The 22,704-nt window shown below is 44.7% G+C and overlaps 1 protein-coding gene across 6 annotated transcripts in view; it reads right to left on the bottom strand.

Moving 5' to 3' along the window:
- RASAL2 (RAS protein activator like 2) overlaps positions 1 to 22,704 on the bottom strand; it is a 228,769-nt gene that overhangs the window by 105,346 nt on the left and 100,719 nt on the right. For all 6 annotated transcript variants that reach the window (XM_053391256.1, XM_053391250.1, XM_053391255.1 and 3 more), the window contains exon 3: positions 22,452 to 22,578. In XM_053391256.1, coding sequence (XP_053247231.1) covers positions 22,452 to 22,578 — 127 coding nt within the window. The remainder of the gene's footprint in view (positions 1 to 22,451; positions 22,579 to 22,704) is intronic.

Below are 22,704 nucleotides of genomic sequence, written 5' to 3'. Positions count from 1 at the left end.
TTACACCCTTCTTTTGGCTTCCTTTCCTCTAGACCAGGGGTAGCCAACCTAAGGCCCAGGGGTCAGATGTGGCCCAATTGCCTTCTCAATCCGGCCTGCGAACAGTCCGGGAATCAGCGTGTTTTTACATGAGTAGAATGTGTCCTTTTATTTAAAATGCATCTCTGGGTTATTTGGGGGGCCTGCCTCGTGTTTTTACATGAGTAGAATGTGTGCTTTTATTTAAAACGCATTTCTGGGTTATTTGTGGGGCATAGAAATTCATTCATTATTATTGTTTTTTTCAAAATATAGTCCAGCCCCCAGCAAGGTCTGAGGGACAGTGGACCGGCCCATGGCTGGAAAAGGTTGCTGACTCCTGCTCTAGACTGCATGTCCCTGCACCTCTTCCCAGTCCTTGGCTGCGCCCAATGTGATGTTTTGATCCCAGCCAAAAATTCCCTTCCTCTAGAGAGCTGGGAGTGCACATTATGCTGCTCCCTAAAACTACAGAATATTCTGAGCTACCACATATTAGCTCAAGCAATCACAACCAGAGGCTTCGCTGCTGCAAGCTCCGCTTAATTAGGCATTTCCCATAATTCCTAAATATTCCAACTGATCATATGGGGCATATATTAATAATTTGCAGTCTGCAAATTCCTCCAAGGCACTCCAGAGAATGTTTTATCCTTACACACACACACACACACACACACACACACACACACCCACCCCAGTTAGGTAGATTAGAATGGGAAAGGCTGACCTGCCTAAAGTTACCCAGTGACCCTTGTGGCCGATATCATGGGCATCATATGTAATTGTCCCTTAGGAGGAAGAGAATGTTCGACCTCAATTCACACAATTTCCAAGTCATGCTAGGAAGGCAAAACTTGGCACCATTAAGGTGTACTGAGTGAACTTGACAGATTGACTGGGCCTTGGTTCCCACATCACTCCAGGCGCTGCTATCTGTCACCAAGCCTAATTGGCTGTGCCTGGCATTTAAACAGCATTCCAACAGCTAATGGCCAGCTACAAATGCCAGTAATTTCTCCTGCTATCTCAGGGATGGAGATCATCAAACCTGGTGTGTTCATGTTACATATTCCAGAGAAGAGGCTGTCACTCATGTTGGAGCATATCAAAGGCCCCAGCACTGCTGCTCAAAAATATCAGCCCTTCTAAATGCATAGAAACTTAGAAAACTGTCTTACACCAAGTCAGACTGTTGGCCCATCTGGTTCAGTACTGTTAACCTTAATTGGCACCAGCTCTCTTGGGTTTCGGGACGTGGGTGGCGCTGTGGGTTAAACCACAGAGCCTAGGACTTGCCGATCAGAAGGTCGGTGGTTCGAATCCCCACGACGGGGTGAGCTCCCGTTGCTTGGTCCCTGCTCCTGCCAACCTAGCAGTTCGAAAGCACGTCAAGTGCAAGTAGATAAATAGGTACCACTCCGGCAGGAAGGTAAACGGCGTTTCCATGCGCTGCTCTGGTTCACCAGAAGCGGCTTTGTCATGCTGGCCACATGACCCAGAAGCTGTACGCTAGCTCCCTCGGCCAATAAAGCGAGATGAGCGCCGCAACCCCAGAGTCGGTCACGACTGGACCTAATGGTCAGGGGTCCCTTTACCTTTACCTTTACTCTTGGGTTTCAGGAAAAAGTCTTTCCCAGCCTTAACTGGAGATACCGGCGATCAAACCTGGGACCCTTTGCATGCAAAGCATGCACACTACCACTTGAGCTACAGCTTCCTCCCATGTCTTTATACCTTGATATTTTACAGAAAACATTTATTCAATTTATTCAGTGCAGAGGAGGACAACTAAGATAATCAAGGGTCTACAAGCCAAGCCATATGGGCAGCTGTTGAACGAGCTGGGTATGTTTAACCCAGTGATGGCCAAACTTGGCCCTCCAGCTGTTTTGGGACTACAGTTCCCATCATCCCTGACCACTGGTTCTGTTAGCTAGGGATGATGGGAGTTGTAGTCCCAAAACAGCTGGAGGGCCAAGTTTGGCCATCACTGGTTTAGCCTAAAAAAGAGGAGACTGGGAGCAGATATGATAGTCATCTTCAAATATCTCTGTCACATGGAAGATGGAACAAGCTTGTTTTCTCCTGCTCTGAATGGCTTCAAGGTGATTCTGACTAAACATGGGGAAGAACTTTTGACAGTGAAACGGTCTCCCTCGGGAGGTTGTGGACTCTCCTTCCTTGGAGGTTTTTAAGCAGAGGTTGGATGGCCATCTGTCATTGATGCTTTAGTTGAGATTCCTGCATCGCAGGGGGTTGGACTAGATGACTCCATGATCCCTTCCATCTCTACGATTCTATGATTCAAAGATTCCTCTTTGAATCCTCATCCTGACCCAAATAACATAATTGGAATTCTGCTTCTCAAAATCTGTATTCTCTTTTTCAGGACTGGTTCTGGTTTGATGGGGCCCTGGGCAAAGTGCCCTCTGGTGGGCACCCTCCTTTGCTGGTGGGCCCTCTCAGGCAATGGAACAGGCAGCAACAGCACCACCATTTTTATATGTCCACCATTTTTATTTTCCCAAAATGCTCCACAGTGGCACCATTCTGGGGGCATTTTAGACCCAGATGGTACTTGTAATGCCAGACTTGGGTGGGTGGATTAAAAAGAGCCCGTGTACCAGCAGCTGCTCAAGGACATCTGCCCTGCTTTCCCCCCCTCTAACGCAGTGGTGGATTCTTCCGATAACATATTTCAGGCTATAATTGGGAAAGCAGCAAACCAAATTATGTTCCAAGACTTTTCGAAGCGCTTGCAATGTGTGGGCAAATGCAATGTCATGAAAGCATTTTGGCTTACTCTGAGCTTCTTGGCCTGCTGTGCCAATTAGAAGACCACTGGGCACTGGGATAATGTATGTGAAGTAATTTGAATATTCAGAAAGTGCACTATAAAAATCCTCAGTGTTATTAGGAGCAACACAGAGATCCTCTGAAGGAGTTTACAGTTATGATTTATCTTCCTCATCACAAGATCTCCAGATATTTACTTCCGTGTAAGCTCTGGACAGTTATCCTTCAGCCAGCATTTCTGTGGAAACTATACAGCATTTCCCCTGCAAGTGCAGGGCTTTGTCACTAAAAAAACCCAACATCACCTGCTGACATCAGCAGTTGGAGAAGTGTGGAATATTATTACCATAATTGCATCCTGTCATTTCTCCAAAGAGCTCAGTTATGCTACTGTGGCCCCATAACAATCCTATGAAGGAAGTTAAAACTGCTGAAGAGAACAACTATCCCATTCAGGCACAGAAGTACTTATGCAGCTCAAAATGGCGGTAGCCTCCCTTTGCTCACGGTTGGTTTTTTTTAAGGTCTTTGTGCTCTCTCTCATTCAAGTTCACTTCTCCCCTCTTTTGTTTTTAATCCAATTCATAAAGCTTTTGACAAGATTTGCAGCTGCTGGCACTGCAGCTTCCCAGACTAGAATAAAATGTGCATTTTAAAACATTTTATGAAATGTCCATCTATCCCAATCTCTTTGCGGCATCCGTGATATAGCTATAAAAGGTGAGCCTTAAGGACATAATCAAAGGTTATATATTACATTGGTTTGATGAAAGGAACCTATTTGCAGTTTTCTCTGCATATCCTACAGGCAGGGAAAGGTATAAACTCCCTTTGCTCTCTCTTGCTTGAAATACAGGGTACTTTGAAATGTGCCTTATTAAAAGTATGGCGGGCTACAGCGCATACAATGGTTCAAGAGTACGAGATGCCTTTCCCAAGGCCTTGATCTGAGATTCACAGCTTTTTGTTAAGGTATCCCCAAAGCGTAGAATGAAAAGAACCATCATTCCCATTTCCAATGCATCCTGACCCCAAAGCCAACCTTGAAAGTAAGTCTGCAGAAGTTTTGAGACCATTAAATATTTTACTAGCCACTTGTCTGCCAGTCATGGCTGGTGATGTGCCATGCTGAGAGTTATGGGGCAGGAGGAAGATGCCACTGCTGGGGTGGACGGGACGTGGGGGACACAATCCCCTTAAGCTGATGGCACGGGAGGCAAAGGGATGCTGCTGCCTGGCTAAGAGCACCTTGAGCCTTCTGCAAGTAAGGGGACTCTTCTCCCAACAGCTACCAGCAGCAGTTTCCCTCCATGTGACGGCACTGGGACCTTCTACCCCGGTCCTGGAGGCAATTTTTGCTCAGCAGTCAACCAAGCAAGAGCCCGTTTCCAGTTGCATCCTAAGGTGTACCAAACAACAACACATCTATCAACAATACAACTATTTCACACACCCAACAGCATTTGCCTCACTTTTTGGCTCAATTTAACTTTAAACATAAATTACTATCTTCATTTTGAAGCCCCTTCCCAGGTTCATTACTATACCAATACTTTATATTGTTTTATTGGTACCATAAGAGGAAAAGTTATTATTACTATTCATAAATAATCTAAGTACAACCACAATGGCTGCTGATTAGATGTTTAGCTACGCCATGTTGAATGTTATCTGCTAACTCTGTTCTGTCCTGTTTCCCCTTTGTTTTTCTTTAAACCAATTCATGAACCAAGAACTTAAACATTTATGTTTCTTTTCAGGAAGTGATGTCCCAAGTGAGCTGCTGATATAATCCATAGCAATCCATATTCTTGTACACATTCCAAATATAAAAAGAGTAATTGTCAAGGTAAAGGTGTTGGTATTTTTTAAAAATAAAAACTATCCTCTAATCATGGTGGAACAAGTTTCCAGCTCATGTTTAAGCTGTTTCATAATTAAGGACATGCTTGAGCTTTTATGTTTCCAAAGCATGTTAACCAAATCCTTAGGGCTGCAGCAGGATCTCAAAATCCAATAAAAACCACCTTGCTTCAGTAACTTTTTAAAACGTCTAATGCTTAGAGGCGCTACAAAGATTAATTAGTGTGTGTCAGGATATCACTCAAGCCACTGAGTAGGATTACCAAATATATGAACATACGAAACTGCTTTCCGCTGAGAGAACACCGTGGGTCTAACTAGCAGTATTTTGCATGCTCTCAGGTAGAGGCCTTTCTCAGCACTGCTACCTGAAACCTAGAATCATAGAATCATAGAGTTGGAAGAGACCACAAGGGCCATCGAGTCCAACCCCCTGCCAAGCAGGAAACACCATCAGAGCACTCCTGACATATGGTTGTCAAGCCTCTGCTTAAAGACCTCCAAAGAAGGAGACTCCACCACACTCCTTGGCAGCAAATCCCACTGTCAAACAGCTCTTACTGTCAGGAAGTTCTTCCTAATGTTTAGGTGGAATCTTCTTTCCTGCAGTTTGGATCCATTGCTCCGTGTCCGCTTCTCTGGAGCAGCAGAAAACAACCTTTCTCCCTCCTCTATGTGACATCCTTTTATATATTTGAACATGGCTATCATATCACCCCTTAACCTCCTCTTCTCCAGGCTAAACATGCCCAGCTCCCTTAGCCGTTCCTCATTAACCTATTTAACTGGGAATGCTAACGAATGATCCTGGTACCTTCTGAATATGTGCTCTACCACTGAACTATGACCCAACTCCATAAATAAAGATGGTTTAAGGCTGCAACTCCACTCACAACTGACCATGAATGAATCTAACCGATGTCTGTAGGACTTACATCTGTGTAAAACTGTGTAAAACTATGAAACCTATGCTGATGCCATGCTGAGTCAATTCATTACCACTGGGCAACAAAGAGTCTTCCACAAAAATCAAGCACATTCATGATGCAGCCTTCCAATTGGTTGAGTTCAGGACAGCTCATTGGAAGTTTGCAGACCACAATAGGGTCACGGTTTGGTTTTGGAACCCCTAATCAGCTAAAGGTGATCTTTACTTGCCACTGCACAGTGGCAACTTACAAGCCTGTTACATGGGTTTGTTTCCTAATATGAAGATAGCTAACATGTTCTGCCTTGCCTTCTCCAACGAAGGACTCAAATTGTTCGTCAAATTGTTTTAATTTTAGGCCGATTTAATCAACCTTATTTAAACCAGTGGCAGTTTAAACCACCTGAAAGTTCATAGGCAGTCAGATCCACCAGCTGGATCCGTTCCCCTGCCTCCTCCACTCTTTCCTAACATCCATCAATCAAAGGACTGTTTTGATTAGTCCCATTTGCCATTGGATCTTTTGGCTAAATCAATTAGATTTAATAAACGTGCATATTGCCAGGGCTGGGAAATGGATTCCTGTTTGAGGCACTGAACTATCAGGTAACTTACAGGTAAAGGTACTACTCCTTGTTATAAGGTCATCTTTAACATTTTCTTATTCATTTCATACTACATACAATTGCCAAAAGACTCTTTAAAATAGAAGTGCACGACTGACTCTTGACCCATCAATTAAAATTTGCCCCTGATGTAAACAACTAGAACATCAGTTGATCAACCAATCAATTAAAATATTTAACCTTAGTTAAACTCAATTTAGTTAAACAGCACACTTGGCTAATATGAAGATTTAAGAAGAAAATCTGAAAAACAAGGTCATCTGCATGAGACAGGATCTATTTTAGCAACAAGTATCTATTAAAATAAATCAGATGTAGGGCACTGCCTACTTTCATCAGCAAGGCATCAACTTGTTCTATCCCCGAATCTATGGGTAGGGAAATCAGGAGGGGTCGCTCTCTGGAAACGGGGTGTTAATCCTTTTGTCCTGCATTTACTTATGAGAAAAGGAACAAGCCACCTGTTCAAATGACAAAAACTTAAAAACCTTTCTAAAGAGATTTATTTCGTGTGGGATGGCAAATGCTTTTCTAAGAATAAAAATGCAGGGATTATGGACCCAGTGTACTGAGAGTTAAGATTATGTGTCCATACTCCAGTTAATCCTTGCTCTACAGGGATTTACGTTTTAAACAGATAAATTTGTTCTAGGGCCAAACTTGGCATTAGGTGCACAGGACCTGGAGCCGTGATTCTTAATTTCAACTGCACAGATTTTAAAGGAAGAAAGTTATCCATCTCTATGTAATATAATATGGGGGTGGCAAGGACCTCGGAGGTTACACAGACCGTTACAGATGCAAATCAGGGAACTGCTTGGAATACCCTGATTCCCCTATGAAGCACCCCTGCTCAATTCCTCCCCACACTATTACTCAATGCTGTAATCTCTACTATACCTGTTGCATTTTGCAAGAGCCTCCCCTTCACTGATTTAAAAGCCAATGAAGTTTTGTTCTTTTGTTTAAAGATAAATGAAAAACTGTAACTGTTCTACAATACAATATCATCAGTTTAAAAAGTAACTTAGCATATGAAACAGCATACATATGACAGGTCAGACCTACTGCTGGCATCCGGAAACAAGACCATTTACCTAGATGTTAAATTATAGTTTTAGAATTTCAGTATCTCATTTCAGATATTTGTGACTCAAGGCAAATTCACACAATACATTTAAAGCACATTCAACACACATTTAAAGCATGTGATTTTTTCCTAAAGAATTCTGGGAACTGTAGTTTGTTTAAAGAGCTAGGAATTGCAGCTCTGTTAGGGAAAAGCAATAGTTCCCGGGATTCTTTCAAGGAAGACATGTGCTTTAAATGTATGATGTGTTCCATAGGCCACAGCATTCTCAGCTTATGGCACAGATCTAAACCGAATACTTGAAAATGATCAATCACTCTCCCCCAGTAACTCTGAGAATTACAGTTTTTGGATAAAGTAGGGATTCTCAGGATCATCCTTCAATAGTTAACGAAAGCTAGAAGTTTTGTCTCTCCATGCTAACAAGAAATCAGAAAAGTAACATAGAAAAAACTAACTTGAATCGTCTGACTTATCAGGCACCTTAACCTACAGCTCCTACCTATCTTCCAAATAGACCTCCAATGTGAAAGATTGAGATAATTTGATAACTCCATCTGTTTCACTGGAACTGCTTCAAAAGTTTTCCCTTCTCCCATCGAAAATAGATGTATTCTGCTGACTTAACCCAATTGGTGCATTGCAGATTCTTTGAATAACCGAGGTTCACAGCTGATATCTCATCAGATAAAGGGGGCTCAATCCTGCTCAAGGAGAAGTCTGAGCCCTCTAGCAATCATTTTAAGACTTAGCTGCACTACACAACTAAAGAGGTCATTATCCTAGTGCACCAACACGTAAAATCTATTATTCATCCATAGCATTAATAAGCATTAAGTATTTATTATTAATCTCTCCTGGAATGAATAAGTAGAATAACTGAGTTTCAACTGTTTCAGGTACACAGCACCTTGAACTTCAGAAATACTGGCGACTAATCTATTACTAGGCATCTTTTAGGTTACTGTTCTCTCGTCTAGTTTTTACCTGGAGATGCGTGAACTGTTGGCTTCATTGGTGCAATCATCTCTCCAGCCAGGAGAGCTCAGCAGCAGCTTGCAGAAAGTGATTTTGGGCATACATTCCAAGACACAGGCACCGGAGTATTACTTAATCAGTCATTTTTTGTTGCTGTCTCTTCTTCCAAGAACTGAAAAGATTCTCGCCCTTAGCAGCCAGGCAGAATTTCTATATAGCTGACTGGTCACCTGATAGCAAAGCAAAGCAGTATGGATCTAGCAGCTCAGCAAGACAATGACTCAGTTTTATCCTCTCTCCCTTGGACAGCAAAATTCACAGAAATTGGATTTACATTCAGTGTGCAAAGACAGAAAGCAGCAGCTAAGTTTTTTAGGTTGTAAGGGAAATGATCCATTAAACATCCTGAAAACAGAATGTGCCTTAATGTATAGGTTTAAAATACTACATATCATGCTTCCCCCTTTTTAAATGTGAGAGATCACACCCATGTTCATGGATCATGTCTAGTTGTGTCCTCAAAGCCGTACAGCAACTCCTGAAGTTGGGATCTTTGTGACATGTTTCTTTAAGCCCTTGTTCAAACTCATCTGATATTGACAAGCTGGAACATGTGCAGAGGAGGGCAACCAAGATGATCAAGGTTCTGGAAACCAAGCTTTATGAGGAGTGGTTGAGGGAGTTGGATATTGTTTAGCCTGGTAAAGAGGAGACTGAGAAGAGATATGATAGCCACCTTCAAATATCTAAAGGGCTCTCACATGGGTAGGACCCAAACCAATGGCTTCAAATTACAAGAAATGAGACTCCAACTAACCAGGAAGACGTTTCTGACAGTAAGAGCTGTTCAGCAGTGGAACAGACTCGAACAAGAGGTGATGGACCCTCCTTCCTTGGAGGTTTCAAGCGGAGGTTGGATAGCTGTCTGTCATGGATGATCTAGCTGAGATTCCTGCATTACAATTCCAAGATTCTTCAACTGCAGTCTTCATTGCCTTGGTTTTTAATAAAATTGAATATGGATTTAATTGCGATTGCTAATAATCATTAACACAAGCTTGGTCTTATCCGTACTGGCCCTAGAAGCAGTTTCAAAAGTTGAAAATGGGCCTCTGTTGTTGAGAATGTCCACTGCCAACATGACACCCAGAGACAAACATATGCCTGCAGAAGCCTTCGCTAGAACCCACGGGGTCCCTTATCTCTACTGAATCTAAACTAGAATTAAGCATTTTTTTCTACAGCCTCTGTTTTATACTGCATTCATCTAGGGAAGCTTCAATACCTAGCACTATTCATAGGATGCTTTGCCACTTTCTCTCCTTCTGTAGCATTTAAAAAGATGTGCACAGCAGCTGGTACCTCTATTCCAACAAGAAAGGTCTAGTATTGTGATGATCTTGACAGGAAGAGACACATTAAGTCCTAATATCTCATCTCCCACCCACCAAGCTTCCAATTTACTACCAAGATCTAGCTTCATAACTTGTTTGCAATTCATTAGGATGAAATCACTTTATGTCCAGGAAAGATAAACCATGGGGGGGGGAGAGAAGTGGCAAGCCCAGTGTCTCCCCCTCAGTACTCACTGCAGAATCCACCTCCTAAGGAAGCTCAGGAAGATACATGACTTATGCCACCAGATCTGTACATTAAGAACATCCATGGGCCCCACCTTTAAGTATGGAGGACTGGTTGGAAGAAATATGGATCCTGAAGGGCCAGAGCTTCTCCGAGATTTGGTGTTTAATTTTAAGGACTATCAGAAAAACCAGCAGAGAGGAATTGAGAGAGAATTAAGAGCCTCGGATGTGAGGTCTCCAGGCTAATACTAGATTAAGACTGGTGGATATTTGTGGGGGACTGAAACCGGGAAAGGGGGGTGTGGGGCTTGGGAATCCAAAGGGTACATAATTATAATGTGTTTTTGCTTTCATTTTGTTTTGGTAATGGGTATGAAATTTGGGAAATTCGTGGAAGGGAACCTGGGTCGACTTTAGAAAGAATGTTTTAAGAATGTGTATTGAGGTACAAGTGTTGATGTTGAAGTTTGGATAAGGTAAAATTGGTTTGTTTTAAAACGGACTAAATTAAAGGAAAATAAGGTTAGCAAAAATAAATTGAGGAAATGAATGAAAGAGAAAAAGTAAAATAATAATATGTTAAATTAAGCATAGAAATAGGTTAAAAATTATGGATAAGGATTTGCTGAATTAACAATTTGAATTGGAATACAAGAAAGGGGGGTATGAGGAGGTCAGGGAAATATGTTATTGAAAAATAGGTTTTGTGAATTTTATGTGTTTTTAAATTTTTTTTTTGCTTTTTGTTTCTCTTTTTTTCTTTTTGACTTTTTGTTTTTTTATTGTATTAAATTCAAAAATCTTAATAAATATATTTTTTAAAAAAAGAACATCCAGATAAGTCCCAAACTTCAAGCATGCTCACATCAACTTGAGGGACAGCTGCTCCCTTATTCCAAGGGCATCCTTCTATAGAAAGGAAGTGACTTTTCAATTCTATGCTTGTGGGATGAGGGAGAAACGGCTTGTTCAATCAGCTTGCATGATTACATTCTCAAATTTGAGGGCTTCTCTTACAGTCAGGGCCAAAACAGGACATTTTGCCACTTGAGGCAAGACAGACCAGTCACTATCACCTCTCTGCACACCAGCTCCTGCTTGTGAAGCCATTTCACTCTGAAGAAGAAAGGGCTCTTCCTCAGAGTGAAGACTTGAGAGTGCATAGGAACTGCCACCTTTGCAGTGACAAAGCCATTTCCGGCCTGCCCAGGAGGTGGGGTTGCGGGATTCACGCCCACCCCCCACTTGAGCGGGGGCTGGTTTCAGCCCCCCCGTCGAGAGCAGGGGAATCCCGGCCGTGTCTGCCCCCCCAGCCAGCCAATTGGCTGGCTGGGGGGGGGTGCGTGACCTGCCCTATTTAGGGCCGACGCAGAGGGGACTCGCCCTCTTTTCGCCGGCTAGCCCTCACGTTTTCCCACCCTCCCTCCCTTTAGGTAGGCTTTAGGTAGGTCTCTGACTTTGCTATGGACTTCGGTCTGTCGCCGCAAGGGGCATGGTAGGAATTTTTCCCAATTGGCAATTTCAGCCATTTGGTTTTTCGCCTACCTCGTAGCAACTCGTCACAACTTTTCGGCATTGGCGGTAGGCATTGGTAAGAAGGGGTTAAGAGGATGTGTGTGGGGGAGGAACGCCATCACCTCCCCCCAGTGAACGAAGGGTGGTCCGTTAAAAGACTCCGGGGGGCGTGGCCCTGTCCGAAGCCTATGGAGGTGTGGGCCAAAGGCACGCCCCAGAGCGGTGACCCGGGGGAGCTCCTAGTAGACGTGCCTCAGCGGGAGACTCCCCCGATATAGTGTTAACCCTTCCCCGTGTCTCCAGCAAGTGGGCTGGAGCCGGATAGTCGTTAGGACCAATGCCTAAGCCAATGCCTCTCATTCCTGAATTCAATAAAGTTGTGGCCTAATTCGCCCATTAACCTTAAACTATGGTGTCTCGTGTCTTTATTTATCCTGGTGGGGGGCGGGAACTCGCCACGCAAACATTGGTCAGTTTTGCTATAATAAACTATGGAGCTCTCCCATGGCATCAACAATGCGAGGAAGGACCCTTCGCTCTTGCTATGGCAGACAGATGGCGGCAACACTTCTAGAAGCCTAGTAGCCTGTTGCTGCCTGGCGAGTAGCAGTGGAAGAGGCAGAAGGCATCCCATCAGCTAGGTAGCCAGCTGGTCAAACAGAAGCAGGCTGGTTCTCAGGCAGGAGGAAATGGCAGGAAGGCAAAAGGAATGTGATCCACCACTGCTTTCCATCCATCGGCTAGGCAAGGCATTCCCTTTGTCTAATGGGTGGACCCATTCTGTTCATAGTCAGGTGGGGAATCTTCGTGACTGCCTCTAGGGTCCTTAAAGGTAAAGGTAAAGGGACCCCTGACCAATAGGTAAGTCGCGGACGACTCTGGGGTTGCGGCGCTCATCTCGCGTTATTGGCCGAGGGAGCCAGCGTACAGCTTCCGAGTCATGTGGCCAGCAGGACTAAGCCGCTTCTGGCGAACCAGAGCAGCGCACGGAAACGCCGTTTACCTTCCTGCTGGAGTGGTACCTATTTATCTACTTGCACTTCAATGTGCTTTTGAACTGCTAGGTTGGCAGAAGCAGGGAACGAGCAACGGGAGCTCACCCCGTTGCGGGGATTCGAACCGCCAACCTTCTGATCGGCAAGTTCTAGGTCCTTAGGTAAGTGCAAATCAACAAGAAATCACATGCACATAATCACTCCTGATACCTTAACTGGAGCAACTGAGAAACAGGAGGGAAGGAAGCAGATTGTGAATACTTTGTTTCTCCGAATGAAATCCCCTTCTGTCTCTGTTAGATGTTAAGGGCTCTTGAACAGCCAACTTATAACAGAGATGTGGATGCAAGGGCAAAACAATACAGTGGTATCTTGGTTCTCAAACTTAATTCCGGAAGTCTGTTCCAAAACCAAAGCGTTCCAAAACCAAGGCGCATAGAAAGTAATGCAAAACGGATCAATCCGTTCCAGACATTTAAAAACAACCCCTAAAACAGCAATTTAACATGAATTATACTATCTAACAAGACCATTGATCCATAAAATGAAAGCAATAATTGATGTACAGCAATATAAAATAAATAAAACAGTATTGTAGATGGTAAAATTAAAGTAATTTTTTCTTCTTCCCTGCACTGATGATAGTCATTGTTTGGATGGGGGGCTTTTATCCATTTCCACAGTCAACAATCAATCAATCAATCAATCAGTAGCTGAACTGGGATCCACACAGTCACAAAAACAAATTACCGTATTTTTCGCCCTATAGGACGCACAGGCCCATAGGACGCACCTAGATTTGGGGGGGGGGGGGAATAAAGGGGGGAAATTATTTTTCCCCCCCAGGCGCGGGGCTAGAGGCGGGGGAAGCTCGGGCTTCCCCCGCCCCAGCCCCCAGAACAGGCTGCTGCCCGCAAGGCTTGTGTGCCAGGCGGGACCTCCTGCCGGGCGCGCAAGGCTTGCGGACATCTGCCTGAAGCACAGGGCGTGCTCCGCAGCGCACCCCGTGCTTTGGGCTGCAGGCTGCCGCCCCAAGCCTTGTGTGCCAGGCGGGACCTCCTGCCGGGCGCGCAAGGCTTGCGGACATCTGCCTGAAGCACGGGGCATGCTCCGAAGCGCGCCCTGTGCTTCGGGCTGCAGGCTGCTGCCCGCGAGCCCGGCGGGCACTCCCGTCGGGCTCCCAAGGCTTGCGGATAGCTTCCTGAAGCCTGGAGAGCGAGAGGGGTCGGTGCACACCGACGCCTCTCGCTCTCCAGGCTTCAGTGAAAGCCTGCATTCGCCCTATAGGACGAACACACATTTCCCCTTCATTTTTGGTGGGGGAAAAGTGCGTCCTATAGGGCGAAAAATACGGTGACTGAAAAAGCCTCAAAACAAAAAATGCAAAATAACAAAAACAAAAGCACCAAATATAAGCTCCAAATATCACTTCAGAACACTGCAATCGGAAACGGAAGGCTTGAATTACAATGGGGGGACGCAAATTAGCAGCGCAACAGGAAACACGGAAACGAAAGGCTTGAATTACAATGGGGGGACGCAAAATAGCAGCGCAACAGGAAACAAGGGGACGCAAAACGGAGCATATTCGGCTTCTGAAAAAAAGTTTGAAGACCGGAACACCTACTTCTGGTTTTGCAGCGTTCAGGTTCCAAGTTGTTTGTGAACTAAGCTGTTCAAAAACCAAGGTACCACTGTACTTTATCGGGCAAAAGAAGCTAGTCAACCTTGTGGCAGGGCAGCAGACAACAAGGCATCGCTGAAGACATAAAGATATGTTAAAATAGGACTCTTCTTCACAATGATGCTTCCCCTCTTGGTCTGGGAGCCAATTTCATTTAGAGCTCTCTAGCCAGACAGAAATTCTTCAACAAGTCACAAGTACATATTTTACCATCAGAAGACTTAGGCATCCAAATAGCATTATCAATCTACTAGAAATACCTCCTGTGTAAGCCTAATCGAAATAAATGAGAGCCTTGCAACTGTATGACTGGCTACAACCATGGATATTCGATTCATTAGCTAAACTCCCATCATCCATAGCTAACAGGAGCAGTGGTCAGGGATAGTGGGAATTGTAGTCCCAAAACAGCTGGAGGGCCAAATTTGGCCATGCCTGAGCTAAAGAGTTACTTTGGGTGTGGGGAAATCACCATTTTGGATTAAGAACAGCAGAGTTGAGATCTGTAAACCTAAATAATAAAAATCATTCGTTATCAATAAGAAACAAGTAAAAAAACCATCTCTAACCAAAGAAAAGATCTCTATATGGAGTGTGAGAATCTAGTATTCATTCATTTTGAAGGATATTCAGCCGTGGTGCCAGTTGGGTTAACAAATCTTAAGGCACTTAGAAGATTCCCAGTGCCTGTTCTCGCTCCTCTTGCCTTTTGCTAGAGCTGATAGTCCCTAATGAACAAACACTAAAATCTGCCATATGCAAAGATGCAGAAAAAGTAAACTTCTCAACAGGTCATGGTCATTAATTTCTCTTCCCAAGGACTCATTTCAGGCCTGACTTTCCCTCATTTGCAACAATTACAGCTTTCCAAAACACAAGGGAATCCCCCAAACCATGTTTTGCCTTCTTTCCAATTAGAGAAAGAAGCAACAGCAGGCTTTGTTGTTACTAATTACAGCTTCAGCACGGCGCAGTATTTCTTTCCTGGTAACCAAAACCATTATTAGGGAGATATTTCCCCTAAGCTGCACTTTCGATAGATTCTGGGGGATAACTTCACCACCCAGAAACCCTATAGATTTTCAAAAACAGAATACTCAGAATATGAAGGCCTTGTAAATCTACATGCAGCCGCTGGGAGAGATCATCAGGGGGTTTGGGCTGGGTGTTCATCAGTATGCGGATGATACCCAGCTCTACCTCTCTTTCAAATCAGAACCAGTGAAGGCGGTGAAGGTCCTGGGTGAGTGTCTGGAGGCAGTTGGAGGTTGGATGGCAGCTAACCGATTGAGATTGAATCCTGACAAGACAGAAGTACTGTTTTGGGGGGACAGGAGGCGAGCAGGTGTGGAGGATTCCCTGGTCCTGAATGGGGTAAATGTGCCCCTGAAGGACCAGGTGCGCAGCCTGGGAGTCATTTTGGACTCACAGTTGTCCATGGAGGCACAGGTCAATTCTGCGTCTAGGGCAGCTATTTATCAGCTCCATCTGGTACGCAGGCTGAGACCCTACCTGCCCGCGGACTGCCTTGCCAGATTGGTGCATGCTCTGGTTATCTCCTGCTTGGACTACTGCAATGCGCTCTATGTGGGGCTACCTTTGAAGGTGACCCGGAAACTACAACTAATCCAGAACGCAGCAGCCAGACTGGTGACTGGGAGCGGCCACAGAGACCACATAACACCGGTCTTGAAAGACCTACATTGGCTCCCAGTACGTTTCCGAGCACAATTCAACGTGTTGGTGCTGACCTTTAAAGCCCTAAATGGCCTCGATATATATCCGAAGGAGCGTCTCCACCCCCATCGTTTTACCCGGACACTGAGGTCCAATGCCGAGGGCCTTTTGGCGGTTCCTCATTGTGAGAAGTGAAGTTACAGGGAACCAGGCAGAGGGCCTTCTCGGTAGTGGCGCCCTCCCTGTGGAACGCCCTCCCACCAGATGTCAAAGAGAACAACAACTACGAGACTTTTAGAAGACATCTGAAGGCAGCCCTGTTTAGGGAAGCTTTTAATGTTTGATGTATTGCAGTGTTTTAGTATTTTTTTGGAAGCCGCCCAGAGTGGCTGGGGAAGCCCAGCCAGATGGGCGGGGTATAAATAAATAAATTATTATTATTATTATTATTATTATTATTATTATTATTATTATTGATGCACTAAAAAGACTAGTTCAAAAAAGCTATTAATTTACTACAGAAATCAGTGGATTAGGAAGTATCCTTTTTTTAAAACAAAAAGTTATGTCCCCACTTTTTTTCTCAAGACACACACACACAAGGAGCCCCCAGTGGCACAATGGGTTGGGGTGCCTGGCTGTTAAAACCAGAAAGTTTGTGGTTTGATCCCACCCGAGGACGGCTGTGAGGAGGATTCCTGCACTGCAGTGGGGTTGGACTAGATGACCCTCAGGTCCCTTCCCACAATTCTATGATTCTAAGGTGGTTTGCAACAAATACTGAACAAGTTCCTCATAATGTACAACAGGATTAAAAACCAAAACCTTTCCACATGGAGAACAAGTTCAAAAAGTGTAACAAGATTCCCCCCCCCCAAGAGGACCAGAGAACTATATTGATTTCCAGACTATCAGAATGTCCCAGATCCTTGTCCCTTGAAGTTAGAAATGTAATTAAAATAATGAGGGACAGCTGCAAGGGTGGTGAACACAGAGGCCCCAGTCGTAACTATGATGTGCAATAATTACCCACAAACAAAGCAAATGCAAACTGTTTGCAATTTGGCAATTTTCCTGATTATGGTCATGGATTAAATATAGGTGTCCGAGTGTGCATTTGCTGCATAGGTTTATATATTGTGATCAGTTATTGAGCTGGATCAACAGAAAGCATACTCTTTTATTAGTTTCTTATTTATGTCTGATCTCTAATTCAGGCCATGGAAAGGGTTCTAGCTTAGCCTTTCTGCTTCCTTTTCTTTCTAGGTTCAGAGACATTTTGTTCATTCTGGTAGAGCATTCTAACATGCAACCCATTCACCCCATATGCTGACTGAAGTGTTACAGTCTCAAAAAGGCTTTTATAAACTGCCACGCTCACGTCTAAACAGGGGTTTTGAATCCAGGACTCCAAATGAAACAGCTGGGCCACTGAACTACATGGGATAATGTATATAATAAATCTAGCTCAAGATCCCCAAGCAGTAAGTTCAGCCACCACCCTTCAAAAAATATAATAAGACAATTATATAGATTGTATGTGCACACATACGGAGGTGGCGCTGGAAATTCTGCATTACAGTTTCTATCCTAGCAATTTGGTCTATCCTCTTGTGCTTTCAGCATTTGGTGTCCATTCCAAAGCTATTTTGGGTGCAGCTGTTGCTGTTAGCACATGCTGCTGGCTGCCATCTGTTTCTCCTTTTCGCTTCAGTCACGTCCAGCTCCAACGCTCTCCTTCCCCGGGATCAGCTCTCATTGTCATCTTTAAGGGGGACACTTAAGTATTCAGCTCACTGCGAAGCATGCCCTTCAAACAAGGAGATTCTCCCAAAAAAGCAATCCTAAACTAACTAAACTATCGGAAAAACAGTGAGCATAATTCAAAGCTATATATTTCGGCCATCGTTCACAATCTTTTATTTTCCAGAGATGTGTTCTGTTCTTTCCATTCTTGCACTGTCGCAGTGCTGCCTACAAAATCTAGTCCCTTTAAAATATCTGATATACAGTGGTACCTCGGTTTAAGAACAGTCCTGCTTACGAACTATCCGGTTTACGAACTCTGCAAAACCCAAAGTAGTGTCCTGGTTTGTGAACTTTACCTTGGTCTAAGAATGGAATCCGAATGGTGGAAGGGCACCGGCGACGGAAGGCCTCATTAGGGAAAGTGCACCTCGGTTTAAGAACGGATTCGGTTTAAGAACGGACTTCAGGAACAGATTAGGTTCGTAAACCGAGGTATCACTGTATTAGTTGCCCTGCAATGCATTGTACAGTGGTACCTCGAGTTACAGACACTTCAGGTTACAGACTCCGCTAACCCAGAAACAGTACCTCAGGTTAAGAACTTTACCTCAGGATGAGAACAGAAATCATGTGGTGGTGGCACAGCAAGCCCCATTAGCTAAAGTGGTACCTCAGGTTAAGAACAGTTTCAGGTTAAGAACAGACCTCCAGAACAAATTAAGTCCTTAACCCGAGGTACCACTATATAGTCCTGGGTTTCCAATGCAGTGTGCACAAATGCCAGGGCATCTGCTAAAGGGCTGCCCTGGTGCTCATTAGGCTATTTCTCCCCTCTGAACCAAATTATCAAAAAAAAACCACCCACACCATTAAAATGGCCTCCCAGCGCAGTTCCTCCAGTCACTTGTAGGTCCTTGCTAGAGCCTCTGTTGCACATGTCTGCTTCCATTCTGATTTGATGGCAGCAGGCTTTTGGATTGGTTGGGGTGAAAGGAAGAAATATGGGTGGTGGTTAAGCTGTGTTAATATAGGAAGTGCAGAATAGTGGGAGGAGTGGGGTTGAAAAGAGAACTTATGGAAGGGGAGGCCAGAAAGATAGAAGCCAGAACTATGGGAGGAGGGCAGAAAATAGGGCTAGTTTTCTACAGTTTGTGGTAGAAAAATATGGATTAAAAGAGTGTTTTGTGCTCAGATTCCCACATCCGCCTTATACTCAAGTTATTGTGCAAGTTACTTGTTCTTCTTCATTAAGCCATGATTCCATGGTGGCCATTTTGTGGTGGTGTCCACAATAGGTTCCCCCCTCCAAATTTCTAAGAAAGTTGGTGAGCCCCAATATAGTCCTTATGAAATATGCTGCAGAAAATATGGACTATCCCATCATGCCAGCGGGCTTTTTCCCACTTTGGTTGCACACATTAATAAAATGGGCAAGGAGGTTAAATTTCTTAGCCTCATTCAGCCTCCAGGCAGGTTACATTGCCCTTGGAATCCATGGGCTATAGAAATATAAATGTCTCCTGGTATGCTTTGGGTACAATTCCATTTCAATCAACTAATTTGTGAGGTAGAAGAGGTAGAATCAAATGCCCTTGAATCCTAATTTCATTTGTCAGTTTAGCAATGTGTCTCGCTTGTTAATTGTTGTACCTCTTGTCATTTCCCATCTCCTTTAAAAGCCAAGACAGCATTTCTTTCTCCTAACAATACCTACTTAAAGGTAAAGGTAAAGGGACCCCTGACTATCAGGTCCAGTCGTGACTGACTCTGTGGTTGCGGCGCTCATCTCACTTTACTGGCTGAGGGAGCCGGCGTACAGCTTCCGGGTCATGTGGCCAGCATGACTAAGCCGCTTCTGGCAAACCAGAGCAGCGCACGGAAACACCGTTTACCTTCTCGCCGGAGTGGTACCTATTTATCTTCTTGCACTTTGACGTGCTTTTGAACTGCTAGGTGGGCAGGAGCAGGGACCGAGCAATGGGAGCTCACCCCATCGCGGGGATTCGAACCACCGACCTTCTGATCGGCAAGCCCTAGGCTCTGTGGTTTAACCCACAGCGCCACCTGCATCCCTAACAATACCTACTTACGTCTCTGCAAATGCTCCGAGATTAGCACCTTGTCGAGAAACACAAGGCAGGTGCTTCAGAAATAGTGTCATTATGACTGTAACTGCAAAATGCTAATCACTAAGCCACAAGTAGAGTTTGTTAGCCACATAATTTGCTGATTAAAGATGGAAGAGCAAAACTGACAAACAACCTCTGATGCATTCTTCCCGTCAACAGGAAGTCACTAATATGTATGCTGCTGCCAAAAGATCAGAGTGTCCTTTAAATATATATATTTGAGCTCTTTTCAAGCGAGTCACTCAGTGATGTAATTTCAGCAAAGCACTCTCAGAAAGAGCAACAAAGAGTCCTCATGTGAGAAGCCAGAGGCAGACCATACAGGTATGGCATATATACACCTGTATCTGTCAGGTTAAACCTGTGGGTTTAACCACAGAACCAAGGGTTTGCTGATCGGAAGGTCGCGGTTCGAATCCCCGTGACGGGGTGAGCTCCTGTTCCTCGGTCCCTGCTCCTGCCAACCTAGCAGTTCGAAAGCACGTCAAAGTGCAAGTAGATAAATAGGTACCGCTCCAACAGGAAGGTAAACGGCGTTTCCGTGCGCTGCTCTGGTTTGCCAGAAGCGGCTTAGTCATGCTGGCCACATGACCCGGCTCTCTCGGCCAATAAAGCGAGATGAGCGCCGCAACCCCAGAGTCGGTCACGACTGGACCTAATGGTCAGGGGTCCCTTTACCTTTACCTGTCAGCTAACAGGTGAGAGGCCTTCCTTAGGTGACCAGCCTCCAAGGGCCAAACACGACACAATGGACGATGCCTAAGTCCCTGCCCTGTTGACACAGCCAGTGGTGGCATCTGATATTTAGACTCAAAAAGTGTGCCCTCCTCTGCCATTATATTCGGGTACTTCTCATGCCAGCCCAGCTTATATCTTGCTTTGGACAAGTGTATCACTGAGGAGAAAAGTACCCAAAGCAATAGAGTGTGGCAAGGTATGGCACAGGAGGGGGCAGGTTAGGTTTGTCGCTTTATTTATTTAACAACTGACTACCTTGTCTTTGGTGTGTTTGTGGTTAAACCACAGAGCCTAGGACTTGCCAATCAGAAGGTCGGAGGTTCGAATCCCCATGACGGGGTGAGCTCCCGTTGCTCGGTCCCTGCTCCTGCCCACCTAGCAGTTCCAAAGCACGTCAAAGTGCAAGTAGATAAATAGGTACCGCTCCGGCGGGAAGGTAAACGGCGTTTCCGTGCGCTGCTCTGGTTCGCCAGAAGTGGCTTAGTCATGCTGGCCACATGACCTGAAAGCTGTACGCTGGCCAGTAAAGCGAGATGAGTGCCGCAACCCCAGAGTTGGCCACGACTGGACCTAATGGTCATGGGTCCCTTTACCTTTACCTTGTCTTTCAGGGCATGCTTCTGGGATAGATCTCCCCTCACCCAGGCACAAAACATGCTGCTAAAAAACAGAGGTCTGCTCACTCTGTACATAAATGGGGCAAACATGGGAACAAACAAATGCAACTGCCGTCCCCACCCCCCCAACCACTGTGTTCCATTCGGCCCTTGTCTGTAGGCAATGAATGAACACAGGAATGAGAATGAACAAGCCAGCCATGACCGCTTCCATCATGTCAAGTTTGGCTCGCCAATGATAAAACAGGGTTTATTGTATTTACGGGACCGCCTCTCCTGGTATGCCCCGGAGAGGACCTTAAGGTCCATGAATAATCATAGTTTAGAGGTCCTGGGCCCTAAGGAAGTCATATTATCCTCCACCAGAGCCAGAGCCTTCTCAGTGATGGCTCTGACCTGGTGGAATGCTCTGTCCCTGAGACCAGGGCCCTGCAGGTTTTAACTTCCTTCCGCAGGGCCTGTAAGACAGAGCTATTCCGCCTGCCTTTCAATTTGAACTTAGCCTGATCTTTTATTCTCCTTCCTTCCCTCCCCGTCCCCTTTTTATGAAGATTACCCGCTCTTGGATCCCACAGCTAATTCTCCCCTGGTCTCCTCGCTGGCCCAAATAGGACTAATTTAGCCAGCTAGCCCTGGTGATCATCTAATGTTTATTGGATGGATTTCCCCCCTAAATTGACTTTTGAATTCTGAATTTATGATTCACATTTTATACTGTATTTTATGCTGTTTTTTGTTGCATCAATTAAGTGTTTTAAATTTGTTGTTAGCCGCCCTGAGCCCGGTTTTCTGAACCGGGAAGGGCAGGGTATAAATAAAAATGTATTGCTATTTATTATTATTATATATGGTGCTTGAAGCCAAAGCTGTGGTACTTAAGACACCAACTCCCAAGCCAAAGACAGAGAGAATGAGACTCTTGCGACAAGCCTTGGGGACTTCTGGCTACACCAAACTCTTGCTTCTTAGCTCTTCCCACTCCCTTCAACAGTTCTCAAGGGGGACAGCCCCGCCCCTGCAGAAAAAGTATGATTTTATCATAAACTGGTTTCCAATAGACTCTTATTAAAACTTTTTATGTTAAACTGAGTGGGGGGTGCTATGACAAAACAGTGGAAATCTCAGAACAAAGCACAGGTTTCGGTTTATTACTTGCAAGCGCCAAGGGCTCAAATAAAAAGGAAACAAAACTAGGCAGCTCACACCAGTAGTTGGAGTCACCTTAAACTGCCCATAGAAGATACTGTGCTATTGGGATAAACAGTTTTAAATTCGAACACTTTGGAATTATTGAGCTGCCCAACATTAACTGACAGTGTCAGTGCTATATGGTCTTCACTGGAACACTCCTCCAGTGCTGTCTGTTCAAACAGGAAGATTATAGTACTCTGCAATGGAATGCAGTTTCTCATGGAAATTTAGCTTCAAAAGCTACATTGCGTGTTCTACTCATATAGCTTACCAAGCTTAGTAGCTCCCTCTGGTGGATAGTCAGGAAACTGACCCTCCGAAGGAACACTCACGGTGCGCCGCAGGCAACGCCCTTTGGAAGGCTCCGATGCCTGTTCCTGCCCTCCTTCCACAGCCATCTGCACATGAAAAAGACACAGGCAGGTTATAAATTTCTTTTTTTCAACATAAATTGCTGGAAGCAATCAAGAATTTTTCCTGCCCAGAATTAATGCCTCGATTCCATAGCACTGGTTGGCAAAACT

The sequence above is a fragment of the Podarcis raffonei genome, chromosome 6 (assembly GCF_027172205.1).
Source record: "Podarcis raffonei isolate rPodRaf1 chromosome 6, rPodRaf1.pri, whole genome shotgun sequence".
NCBI lineage: Eukaryota > Metazoa > Chordata > Lepidosauria > Squamata > Lacertidae > Podarcis > Podarcis raffonei.
Note: the sequence above shows the minus strand (reverse complement) of the source record. Positions and strands in the feature narration are given on the sequence as shown.